This window comes from Pristiophorus japonicus, chromosome 10 (genome assembly GCF_044704955.1).
Source record: "Pristiophorus japonicus isolate sPriJap1 chromosome 10, sPriJap1.hap1, whole genome shotgun sequence".
Taxonomy (NCBI): domain Eukaryota; kingdom Metazoa; phylum Chordata; class Chondrichthyes; family Pristiophoridae; genus Pristiophorus; species Pristiophorus japonicus.
In genome coordinates, this window is record NC_091986.1 from 142,087,383 (window position 1) to 142,099,840 (window position 12,458).

Genomic DNA, 12,458 nt, shown 5'->3' on the forward strand with positions numbered 1-12,458 from the left:
CTCTCATCTCCCTTATTCTAAGACTGCCCGCTGCACCTTGTCTTGGACACTCCACCACCCCTGCCCACAGGCAATGGCGCAGTGTTTCTGGGCTTGATACCAAGCTTATTCTTTCTAACATCTTGGGTACTGCACACCTTGAGGGTGGTGTGGGAGCGTCAGCGTCAGGCAGCAAGTTGGAAGGCCCGGCTTTGTCTCTTCAGAGACGGATGTGGGGATTGGAGTGGGAATGACAGTTGATTCTGTCAATGGACGCGGGGTCTGGGCGCGTTCCGCCAACTCCAACATGCCGTCCCTCATGCGCCCTGACAGTGTCTCAACGACCTGCAACATTCCCTCCCTCATGGCCAGTGATGTGGTTTGCTCTGACACTCCTTCCCTCACGGCCACTATTTCATCACTGACGGTCCTGGATATCATTCCCATTTCTTGAGAGAGTGTTGTTACTTCTCCTGACAGTCCTGTTACCTCATCACTCACCCCAATGATGGTGTCCAGGAGTGATCGGGTACGGTCAATGCTCTCCGCACTCAATTACATCATCTGAACCACGTGTTACATCCTGCACCTCAGGAGAGCGCGGTTGAGTTCTCCTTCCTCTAGTCACCCTGGGTGTGGCTCACACCCCAACACTAGAACCCGCAGCCTGGGACTGTGGGGCCCTGGGTGAACCACACCAGTGGGACCTGCAACCTCGAAAGGTGGGCCCTGGGTGTGCCTCGCTGCACCACATCACTGGGACCCGCAACCTCGGAAAGTGTGAAACCATGGAATGTCCCACTAGTCATGGAAGGGACTATCGCCTCCATGAGCGGCACCTCCTCCAGTCAGTACAACAGTGGGAGCTTCATCCAGCTCCATCCCCTCCCCCTTACCCCCATGGATGGACAGGAAGATGTTCTCTTCTGGCTCGGGTTGGAAATCGGTGGTTAGTGGTGTGCCACAGGGATCAGTGCTGGGTCCACAACGGTTTACAATATACATAGATGACCTGGAAGAGGGGACAGAGTGTAGTGTAACAAAATTTGCAGATGACACAAAGATTAGAGGGAAAGTGGGTTGTGTAGAGGACACAGAGAGGCTGCAAAGAGATTTAGATAGGTTAAGCCAATGGGCTAAGGTTTGGCAGATGGAATACAATGTCGGAAAGTGAGAGGTAATCCACCTTGGGGAAAAACAAACAGTAAAAGGGATTATTATTTGAATGGGGAGGAATTACAACATGCTGAGGTGCAGAGGGACCTGGGGGTCCTTGTGCATGAATCCCAAAAATGTAGTTTGCAGGTGCAGCAGGTAATCAGGAAGGCGAATGGAATGTTGGCCTTCATTGCGAGAGGGATAGAGTACAAAAGCAGGGAGGTCCTGCTGCAACTGTATAGGGTATTGGTGAGGCCGCACCTGGAGTACTGCGTGCAGTTTTGGTCACCTTACTCAAGGAAGGATATACTAGCTTTGGAGGGGGTACAAAGACGATTCACTAGGCTGATTCCGGAGATGAGGGGGTTACCTTATGATGATAGATTGAGTAGACTGGGTCTTTACTCGTTGGAGTTCAGAAGGATGAGGGGTGATCTTATAGAAACATTTAAAATAATGAAAGCGATAGACAAGATAGAGGCAGAGAGGTTGTTTCCATTGGTCGGGGAGACTAGAACTAGGGGGCACAGCCTCAAAATACGGAGAAGCCAATTTAAAACCGAGTTGAGAAGGAATTTCTTCTCCCAGAGGGTTGTGAATCTGTGGAATTCTCTGCCCAAGGAAGCAGTTGAGGCTAGCTCATTGAATGTATTCAAGTCACAGATAGATAGATTTTTAACCAATAAGGGAATTAAGGGTTACGGGGAGCGGGCGGGTAAGTGGAGCTGAGTCAATGGCCAGATCAGCCATGATCTTGTTGAATGGCGGAGCAGGCTCGAGGGGCTAGATGGCCTACTCCTGTTCCTAATTCTTATGTTCTTATGTTTATGTTCGTCCACGTCTGAATCTTCTGCATCGTCAGGGTTGGCCTCAAGTTCTGCAAAATATAACAGAACAGTCAAATGGTTAGCAGCAGAGGAGGGGGCAGGATGGGTGGGACGAGTAGGCTCCCACATCGCAAGCCAGGTAGCAGGTTGATTTGAAGGGCCACGATGAATTTGCAGGACTTACCCTCTCCCTCGAGTGTGGCCTCAGCTTGTGCAGTACTGATTGCTTTTTTTCCCCCAGATAGGACCCATCAAAGCAACGACCCTTTCTTCCAAGGGTGTCAGTGGGTGCAGATTTGTCGGGCTGCCTCCTGTTAAGAGTTCTTTCCCTTCTGTTGTGTGCCACTTTCCTCTGCAAAGATGAAAATGCAACTTGTTAGAGAGGGTGTCTTTCTGCTGGGTGGGACATATACAGCTGGTCACATTTACAATTGCATTGAATAAATGAAAATATTACTTACACTAACTATTTGACCAAGGTCCTGCCATTTCCTTTTACACTGGACTCCAGATCTTGTGGTGTTCACCACTGCGCAGTAATCTTCTGCAACTTGGATCCAGTGTTTCTTCATTTCCTTTGGTGGAACTTTTATGTGACTTCTGCTCGTGTCCAGCTCCTGCCATCTGTTCTCAATCACAGTAACTAGTGCCTCCACTTCTTCCTGTAAGAAATTCTTGGTCCTTGGTCCCTGTTGCATCTTATACTGCTGCAGCTGCGATTTTTCCAATGCTCTCTCACAGCACTTGTAAGATACACAACTTGAAAAATGGCCGATTGCCAAATCAGAGTTGTATTGAGCATGCACAGAAGGTGCAGCATTTTTTTTTTTGCGCAGACAACAGGCTCCACTCTAAGGCGACTGGACATGCTGCGCGGCGCCAAATTCGAATTATACATCGGGGAAACTTTGGCAAAATATTTCTGCCACATTTCTGGCCTAGAAAAATGGGCGTAACTCTGGCAATATGCCAGAAAACAGGCTTGGGCAAAATGGAGCCCAAAATGTTCTCCGCGATTCATAATCAGATCCTGCAGGAAAAAGGACTGCTTTTTAAAACTGCCTCCCCTGCCCATATATTAAAAATGTTTTCAAAATATATTGGAAGGAGGATGAATAATTATATTAAGACCTTATCATAACTTTCCAAAACAGTTAATATACCTCCAAAGTTCTTACCTGCATATTCATAAAACCAAGCTAGGCACTTTTTGCTTGAAAAACTGTCATCACTTATTAATCTAGATGGCGTCTGTACTCTACAGAAACTTAAAAAAGACAAAAGCTAATCAGTGAACCATTTTGAATAAAACATAAGTTTAACTTTAGTCCTAGTCTTTAGGTTTTCTGATAAGAATTTCTTCAGTTTTTAGCATGATGGAAATTGTTTTTCCAAATAAAATGCTGATCAAATCATCCCATTCTCACATTTAAATGTAGAAGAATCAATGTCAGGAAGTTTCATGCCAAGATGGTTTATCAATCTCAGATGGATTTTTGCACACATTGTTAAATGTACATTAGGCACAGTATATGCTTCTTCAGTTTCAGATATAGACATCCCAGGTTTTAAAAATATTTTGCGTAACCAAAATAACAGTTCCATGTCCGTCTGTCATTTACACACGTTAGTTTGAGCCTCTTAAAAGTGGACAATGAGAAAAGGCCAACAATATTTAAAAAAATATTTGAATAAAGTAATTATCAACTGAAAGGCATAATCGTTAGACCCCAAATTACCTACGGCAGGATTTTTACACTTGAGACAGCAAACTTCTTTCTAGACTTACAAGCTTTATTTTGAACACATCAAATGGAGTGCTTGAAAATGCGACTCACATTTTATTAGAAAGTGACATTTCTTCCAATTTGGCAATGTTATAGTAAAGAAAAAAAATTGAACACTTTAAATAATTCAATGCGATGGCTGTAGAAGCATTTAATCTATTCATAACAGTTACAAATAACGCTTTCTGCAGTCAACAGTCCAAAAAGTTTTTTAAAAACCCCAAAAATAATAATTTGAGTAACTAAAATGTTGGAAAGTGTTAGTGCTTATATCCACATCAGGGGGGAAAAAAGTCTTCAATCTAAATTGGTACCCACCTGCTTATTCTACATTTTTTCATGTTGGCGTCTTCTGACCCTGAAGATTTTCTCTTCTTCTTAACAGGCATCTTGTGAGCACACCAAAAGACAGAACAGGTGCACTGAGAGGAGCTACCTACAACAGTTCACAGCTTAAGTCAGTTACACACTTATCATAGCCTCTTAATCCATAAACTATTTCTATTATGCTTACCTATATTTTGATCACCTTGGCCATTCAGATCTTCTTTCAAATTCTGTTAAGACAAAGACAACATGAAAAATTAATGCCGAACACTTCCATAATAACCCAGAGAACTGGCAGATGGCTAATGTAATAACTATATTCAAGAAGGGGGATAGAACATATCCAGGGAATTATAGACCAGTCAGCTTATCAGAGGTGGGAAAAATGGAATCTTTACTAAAGGAGAAAATAGAACATCTAGAAACCAAACATATAATGAATAGTCAGCATGGATTTCAAAAGGGAAAGTCTTGCTTGACCAACCTCATTGAATTTTCTGAAGAGGTAACAGAGAGAGTAGACAATGGTATTGCAGTAGATGTAATTTATGTAGATTTTCAAAAGGCCTTCGATAAGTTACCCCATAATAGACTGATGAACAAGGTTAGAGAATGCGGAGTCAGGGGGCAAGTAGCAGAATGGATAGCTAAGCTGGCTTCAAGACAGAAATCAGAGAGTAGGGGTAAAGGGTAGCTATTCACAGTGGCAGAAGATGGGTAGTGGTATTCCACAAGGATCAGTGCTGGAACCACTGCAGTTCACAATTTACATTAACAATTTAGACCTTGGAATCAAAAACACAATTTCTAAATTTGCAGATGATACCAAATTAAGGAGGGGGGGGGGGGGCGGGGAGAAAAGAGAGAGAGAGAGTCAATACTGAGGAGGACTGCAACAAATTACAGGAGGATATTAATAAACTTGCAGAATGGCCATATATTTGCCAAATAAAGGCCTTTATTGCAAGGGGGCAAGAGGGATAGAGTATAAAAACAGAGAAGTCCTGCTACAATTGTACAGGGTATTGGTGAGGCCACATCTGGAGTACTGCATCGTTTTGGTCTCATATTTAAGGAAGGATATACTTGCATTGGAGGCCGTTCAGAGAAGATTCACTAGGTTGATTCCAGAGATGAGGGGGTTGACTTATCGGGATAGGTTGAGTAGGTTGGGACGATACACATTGGAGTTCAGAAGAATGAGAGATGATCTTATTGAAACATAAGATTCTGAGGGGATATTTCCACTCATAGGGGAAACTAAAACTAGGGGACATAGTTTTAGAATAAGGGGCCACCCATTTAAAACTGAGATGAGGAGAAATTTCTTCTCTCAGGAGGGTTATAAATCTATGGAATTCTCTGTCCCAGAGAGCTGAGAAGGCTAGGTCATTGAATATACTTAAGGCGGATATAGACAGATTTTTGAGCAATAAAGGGAGTAAAGGGTTATGGAGAGCAGGCAGGGAAGTGGAGTCAAGTCCATGATCAGATCAGCCATGATCTTACTGAATGGCAGAGCAGGCTTGAGGAGGCAAATGGCCTGTTCTTCTGTTCAGCAGAGATAAATGTGAAGTATTACATTTTGGTAGGGCGAATAGGCAGGTCATTTATTACTTGGAGGTGCGAGGTAGAGGAACAAAGGGATCAGAGTACAAATACACAAATCACTAAAAGTTGCAACACAGGTTAGCAAACCAAGCACTCGGGTTTATTTCTAGAGGGATAGAATTGAAAAGTAGGGAAGTTCAGCTAAACATGTATCGAACCTTGGTTGGACCACACTCGAGCACTGCGTACAGTTCTGGTCTCCATATTATAAAAAGGATATAGAGGCACTAGAGAGAGGGTGCAGAACAGATTTACAAGGATGAACCAGAAATGCAAGGGTATACATATCAGGAAAAAGATGAACAGGCTGGATCTCTTTTTCTTGAAAAAAGGCTGAGGGGTGACCTAAAAAAAGGTCTTGAAAATTATGAGGGGTTTTAATAGAGTAGATACAGAGTATGCTTCCACTTGTGGGGAAGAGCATAACTAGAGGCCATCAATACAAGATGTCACCAAGAAATCAAATAGGGAATTCAGCAGAAATTTCTTTACATCGAGAGTGGTGAGAATGTGGAACTCACTACCAAAGGGAGTGGCTGAAATCAATAGTATAGATGCATTTAAGGGGAGGCTAGACAAGCATATGGGGGAGAAAGGGAGAGAGGGTTTTGCTGATAAATTTAGAGGAGGAAAGACAGAAGGAGGCTCGAGTGGAGCATAAACGCTGGCATGGACTGGTTGGGCTGAAAGGATATATGGCACACAAACAGACCAATGTAATCCTATGATTTAAATTACAGATAGTAATTCTACTACTGATTAAGCAAAATTGGTCATCGAAAATAGCAATTATTAATCTATTTCTAGGGAAAGGTGAAAAAAAAATCATCCCAATTCATCGCTGGGCACATTAACTGAGCATTCCTGCAGTTTAACCTTGCTTCCAATACAAAAGATGGGTGGGAAAGCAAATTGTGAGGAGGACACAAAAAATCTGCAAAGGGATATAGACAGGCTAAACGAGTGGGCAAAAATTTGGCAGATGGAGTATAATGTGGGAAAATGTGATATTATCCACTTTGGCAGAAATAATAGAAAAGCAAAATTATAATTTAAAAGAAGAAAAATTGCAAAGTGCTGCAGTACAGAGAGACCTGGGGGTCCCCGTGCATGAAACACAAAAAGTTAGTATGCAGGTGCTGCAAGTAATCAGGAAGGCAAATGGAATGTTGGCCTTTATTGCAAGGGGGATGGAGTATAAAAGCAGCGAAGTCCTGCTGCAACTGTACAGTGTATTGGTGAGGCCACATCTAGAGTTATGCCTACAGTTGGTCTCTATTTAAGGATATACTTGCATTGGAGGCTGTTCAGAGAAGGCTCACTAGGTTGATTCTGGAGTTGAGGGGGTTGACTTATGAAGATAGGTAGAGTAGGTTGGGCCGAAACACAATCGAGTTCAGAAGAATGAGAGGTGATCTTATCGAAACATGTAAGATAATGAGGGGGCTCGACAAGATGGATGCAGAGGAGGATATTTCCACTCATAGGGGAAACTATGGGACATAGTCTTAGAGTAAGGGGACACCCATTTAAAACTGAGATGAGGAGAAATTTATTTTCGGAGGGTTGTAAATCTATGGAATTCTCTGCCCCAGAGAGCTGTGGAGGCTGGGTCATTGAATATATTTAAGGTAGAGTTACAGATTTTTGAGCGATAAGGGAATAAAGGGTTATGGGGAGCGGGCAGGGAAGTGGAGCTGAGTCCATGATCAGATTAGCCATGATGTTATTAAATGGCGGAACATGCTAAAGGGGCCAAATGGTCTACTCCTGCTCCCAATTCTTATGTTATGTTCTTAAACAGTCGTAAATCACCATTGCTGTATGTTGCCAAGGAAGCACTTCAAATGAAATGTGGGCTGCCCAAGTAAACTATGGCCTTAAATTGCAGCCTCACCACGTGCGTGCAACGGGCGAGGCCCCGCAATTTCTGGGTTTAGGCGTGCAAAGTGCATGCACCTAAACCCGGCACTTCCAGAGAAGGGCCTTCATGGGTAGAGATTTGGTCTATTTATCCAACTCTTGCCCAGCAAATGTCATTAAGACTCGAACGCCTGGTAATCACTAATTTTTAATATTAAAAACCGATGTCCATGAAGGTTAAGTTTATTTTTAACACTATTAAAATATTTTTTTTTTTTAACATTTTCAAAATGTTCCCCGCATTCCCCACCCCCCCCAAAAAAACATCTAATTTAATTTCAATTAATTTTAAATACGTGAGGTGTTTTTTTTAATTTATTGTATTTCGGTGTTTTTGAGGGTATTCTCATTGATAGTAATGGGAGCTCGCACAAACGGAACACACCATTATCATCAATGAGAATAGAGGGTATTACATTGTGACTGGTGGTCCATGCCCACGCGTTCCCAGGATGCGCTTACATTCCGGGATGTGTGAGTCTTTGCGCCGGGCTGCGCATCTAGGCCTCGGGCAGGAAGTGTTTGTTCCTCTGGGACCACCAGGTACTTCCACCAAAAAAAAAATTCGGTCAGAGGCATCCAGCCATGGAGAGCCTTCGACTGCAATTTTTGACCCTCTATGTGCTTAAACTATTTCTACGGCGAGGAAATAGAAATCAGAAAGCTCACACATAAATGTGTTTACATTTCTCATTATCCTAGAAAAATGCCGATGTATAACTTGTTCTGCAAATATCTGCCTTAAGGATAACACTAAATTACCTTGAAAAATAGTCAAGACTAATGTAACTGGACACCAATCTTCCCTCGTACTTTTATTTCAAGAATGGGGAGGTGGTGAAGAGAAGAATAAATTGCATTTTTTAACATCAGCATATTTTGCACAACATCAAAGAAACGAGAGATCCTCCATGCATTAAAAATGGCATTTCGATTGAGCTCAAGTGCTCATGCAGAAGCCCATTGGATCACGACCAACATAATCTCAGAGAGCGCTCTATTTTTCAGGTCATCTTGATGTAGTCAATTGTAATCGGCCAGAGTTTAAAGTATTGGCACCCGAGCTGGCAGTAGCATTCACAAAGGATCCAGTTTGGTCTTTGTCCAGTATCCTACTGCTAATTATGGCTCTCCATCTCTTAGTCTCTATTTTCCTCCTTGAGCTAGACCTTCAATTTATTGAAGGCCATTGTAATTCCAATTCTCATCAAGTTTGCAGGTAGCCACACAAGGTACTCCATCGAGGAGCCTGGGTCAAACATTGCTATAACTCATCCATCAAGTTCAATTGTGGCAAGGTTACAACCCAACTCCAGTCCAACTTGAATGAGAGTTTATTGTTCTCAGAAATATGCCATTACCATCTGTTTAGATACAGTGAATGCGCTTCAGTCTTCTCATGAGGCAGTCAAGTCATCACTGTGCTCCATGTAATATCAAAATATATGACCAATTTTAGTTGCTTTCATGTTTAATCAATATTCCCCATTGCAAATTAAGAAAAGCAATTTAGCAGATGAGAATCACATCATCCTCCCCAAAAAAAGCACAAAATGAATACATTTAAAAACAATACTTTTCTGTTGCATTGCTCAATGGTAGTCTTGCAACTGGAGGAAATCCTGGAGGCCACTACACACGCTTCAAATCAATTTAGAGTGAAATTTTATTGATAGCTTATGCTGTGCCACAGAACGAGGGACAAAACCATAGGTGGAGTTCTAACAGATTTTTATCCTTTATTCCCTGTTATAGGGGAAATCCACTTATTCCCTAGCTCTAATCTCCTTCAACCTCACAACCCCCTCCCCCCCCACCCACAGCCAGATAGGGAATGGAAGACCAGCAGGAAGAGCAGTGCAAGGAAGGTAGTGCAGGGGTCCCCTGTGGTCATCCCCCTGCAAAACAGATACACCGCTTTGAGTACTGTTGGGGGGGGGGGGGGATGACTCATCAGGGGAGGGCAGCAGCAGCCAAGTTCATGGCACCGTGGCTGGCTCTGCTGCACAGGAGGGCAGGAGGGCAGGAAAAATAGTGGGAGCGCGATAGTGATAGGGGATTCAATGGTGAGGGGAATAGATAGGCGTTTCTGCAGCCGCAACCGAGACTCCAGGATGGTATGTTGCCTCCCTGGTGCAAGAGTCAAGGATGTCTCGGAGCAGGTGCAGGACATTCTGAAATGGGAGGGAGAACAGCCAGTTGTCGTGGTGCACATTGGTACCAATGACATAGGTTAAAAAAAGGGATGAGGTCCTTCGAAACGAATTTAAGGAGCTAAATTAAAAAGTAGGACCTCAAAAGTAGTAATCTCGGGATTGCTACCAGTGCCACGTGCTAGTCAGAGTAGGAATCGCAGGATAGCACAGATGAATACATGGCTTGAGCAGTGGTGCAGCAGGGAGGGATTCAAATTCCTGGGGCATTGGAACCGGTTCTGGGGGAGGTGGGACGAGTACAAACCGGACGGTCTGCACCTGGGCAGGACCGGAACCAATGAGCTAGGGGGGAAGTGTTTGCTAGTGCTGTTGGGGAGGAGTTAAACTAATATGGCAGGGGGATGGGAACCAATGCAGGGAAACAGAGGGAGACAAAAAGGAGGCAAAAGCAAAAGACAGAAAAGAGATGAGGAAAAGTGGAGGGCAGAGAAACCCAAGGCAAAGAACAAAAAGGGCCACTGTACAGCAAAATTCTAAAAGGACAAAGGGTGTTAAAAAAACAAGCCTGAAGGCTGTGTGTCTTAATGCAAGGAGTATCCGCAATAAGGTGGATGAATTAACTGTGCAAATAGATGTTAACAAATATGATGTGATTGGGATTACGGAGACGTGGCTCCAGGATGATCAGGGCTGGGAACTCAACATCCAGGGGTATTCAACATTCAGGAAGGATAGGATAAAGGGAAAAGGAGGTGGGGTAGCATTGCTGGTTAAAGAGGAGATTAAGGCAATAGTTAGGAAAGACATTAGCTTGGATGATGTGGAATCTATATGGGGAGAGCTGCAGAACACCAAAAGGGCAAAAAACATTAGTGGGAGTTGTGTACAGACCTCCAAACAGTAGTAGTGATGTTGGGGAGGGCATCAAACAGGAAATTAGGGATGCATGCAATAAAGGTGCAGCAGTTATAATGGGTGACTTTAATATGCACATAGATTGGGCTAGCCAAACTGGAAGCAATACGGTGGAGGAGGATTTCCTGGAGTGCATAAGGGATGGTTTTCTAGACCAATATGTTGAGGAACCAACGAGGGGGGAGGCCATCTTAGACTGGGTGTTGTGTAATGAGAGAGGATTAATTAGCAATCTCATTGTGCGAGGCCCCTTGGGGAGGAGTGACCATAATATGGTGGAATTGTGCATTAGGATGGAGAATGAAACAGTTAATTCAGAGACCATGGTCCAGAACTTAAAGAAGGGTAACTTTGAAGGTATGAGGCATGAATTGGCGAATGATACTTAAGGGGTTGACTGTGGATGGGCAATGGCAGACATTTAGAGACCGCATGGATGAATTACAACCATTGTACATTCCTGTCTGGCGTAAAAATAAAAAAGGGAAGGTGGCTCAACCATGGCTATCTAGGGAAATCAGGGATAGTATTAAAGCCAAGGAAGTGGCATACAAATTGGCCAGAAATAGCAGCGAACCCGGGGACTGGGAGAAATTTAGAACTCAGCAGAGGAGGACAAAGGGTTTGATTAGGGCAGGGAAAATGGAGTACGAGAAGAAGCTTGCAGGGAACATTAAGGCGGATTGCAAAAGTTTCTATAGGTATGTAAAGAGAAAAAGGTTAGTAAAGACAAACGTAGGTCCCCTGCAGTCAGAATCAGGGGAAGTCATAACGGGGAACAAAGAAATGGCAGACCAATTGAACAAGTACTTTGGTTCAGTATTCACTAAGGAGGACACAAACAACCTTCCGGATATAAAAGGGGTCAGAGGGTCTAGTGAGGAGGAGGAACTGAGGGAAATCTTTATGAGTCGGGAAATTGTGTTGGGGAAATTGATGGGATTGAAGGCCGATAAATCCCTAGGGCCTGATGGACTGCATCCCAGAGTACTTAAGGAGGTGGCCTTGGAAATAGCGGATGCATTGACAGTCATTTTCCAACATTCCATTGACTCTGGATCAGTTCCTATCGAGTGGAGGGTAGCCAATGTAACCCCATTTTTTAAAAAAGGAGAGAGAGAAAACAGGGAATTATCAACCGGTCAGCCTGACCTCAGTAGTGGGTAAAATGATGGAATCAATTATTAAGGATGTCATAGCAGCGCATTTGGAAAATGGTGACATGATAGGTCCAAGTCAGCATGGATTGTGAAAGGGAAATCATGCTTGACAAATCTTCTGGAATTTTTTGAGGATGTTTCCAGTAAAGTGGACAAAGGAGAACCAGTTGATGTGGTATATTTGGACTTTCAGAAGGCTTTCGACAAGGTCCCACACAGGAGATTAATGTGCAAAGTTAAAGCACATGGGATTGGGGGTAGTGTGCTGACGTGGATTGAGAACTGGTTGTCAGACAGGAAGCAAAGAGTAGGAGTAAATGGGTACTTTTCAGAATGGCAGGCAGTGACTAGTGGGGTACCGCAAGGTTCTGTGCTGGGGCCCCAGCTGTTTACATTGTACATTAATGATTTAGACGAGGGGATTAAATGTAGTATCTCCAAATTTGCGGATGACACTAAGTTGGGTGACAGTGTGAGCTGCGAGGAGGATGCTATGAGGCTGCAGTGACTTGGATAGGTTAGGTGAGTGGGCAAATGCATGGCAGATGAAGTATAATGTGGAGAAATGTGAGGTTATCCACTTTGGTGGTAAAAACAGAAAGGCAGACTATTATC

At 43.5% G+C, this 12,458-nt stretch overlaps 1 protein-coding gene across 5 annotated transcripts in view; it reads right to left on the reverse strand.

Annotated features, from left to right (window-relative positions):
• dcun1d5 (DCN1, defective in cullin neddylation 1, domain containing 5 (S. cerevisiae)) overlaps nucleotides 1-12,458 on the reverse strand; it is a 35,916-nt gene that overhangs the window by 17,571 nt on the left and 5,887 nt on the right. For all 5 annotated transcript variants that reach the window (XM_070892149.1, XM_070892148.1, XM_070892146.1 and 2 more), the window contains 3 exons: nucleotides 4,266-4,308; nucleotides 4,070-4,187; nucleotides 3,143-3,231 (listed from right to left, as the gene is read on the reverse strand). In XM_070892149.1, the coding sequence (XP_070748250.1) occupies nucleotides 3,143-3,231; nucleotides 4,070-4,140 (160 nt within the window). In that variant the 5' untranslated portion in view covers nucleotides 4,141-4,187; nucleotides 4,266-4,308. The remainder of the gene's footprint in view (nucleotides 1-3,142; nucleotides 3,232-4,069; nucleotides 4,188-4,265; nucleotides 4,309-12,458) is intronic.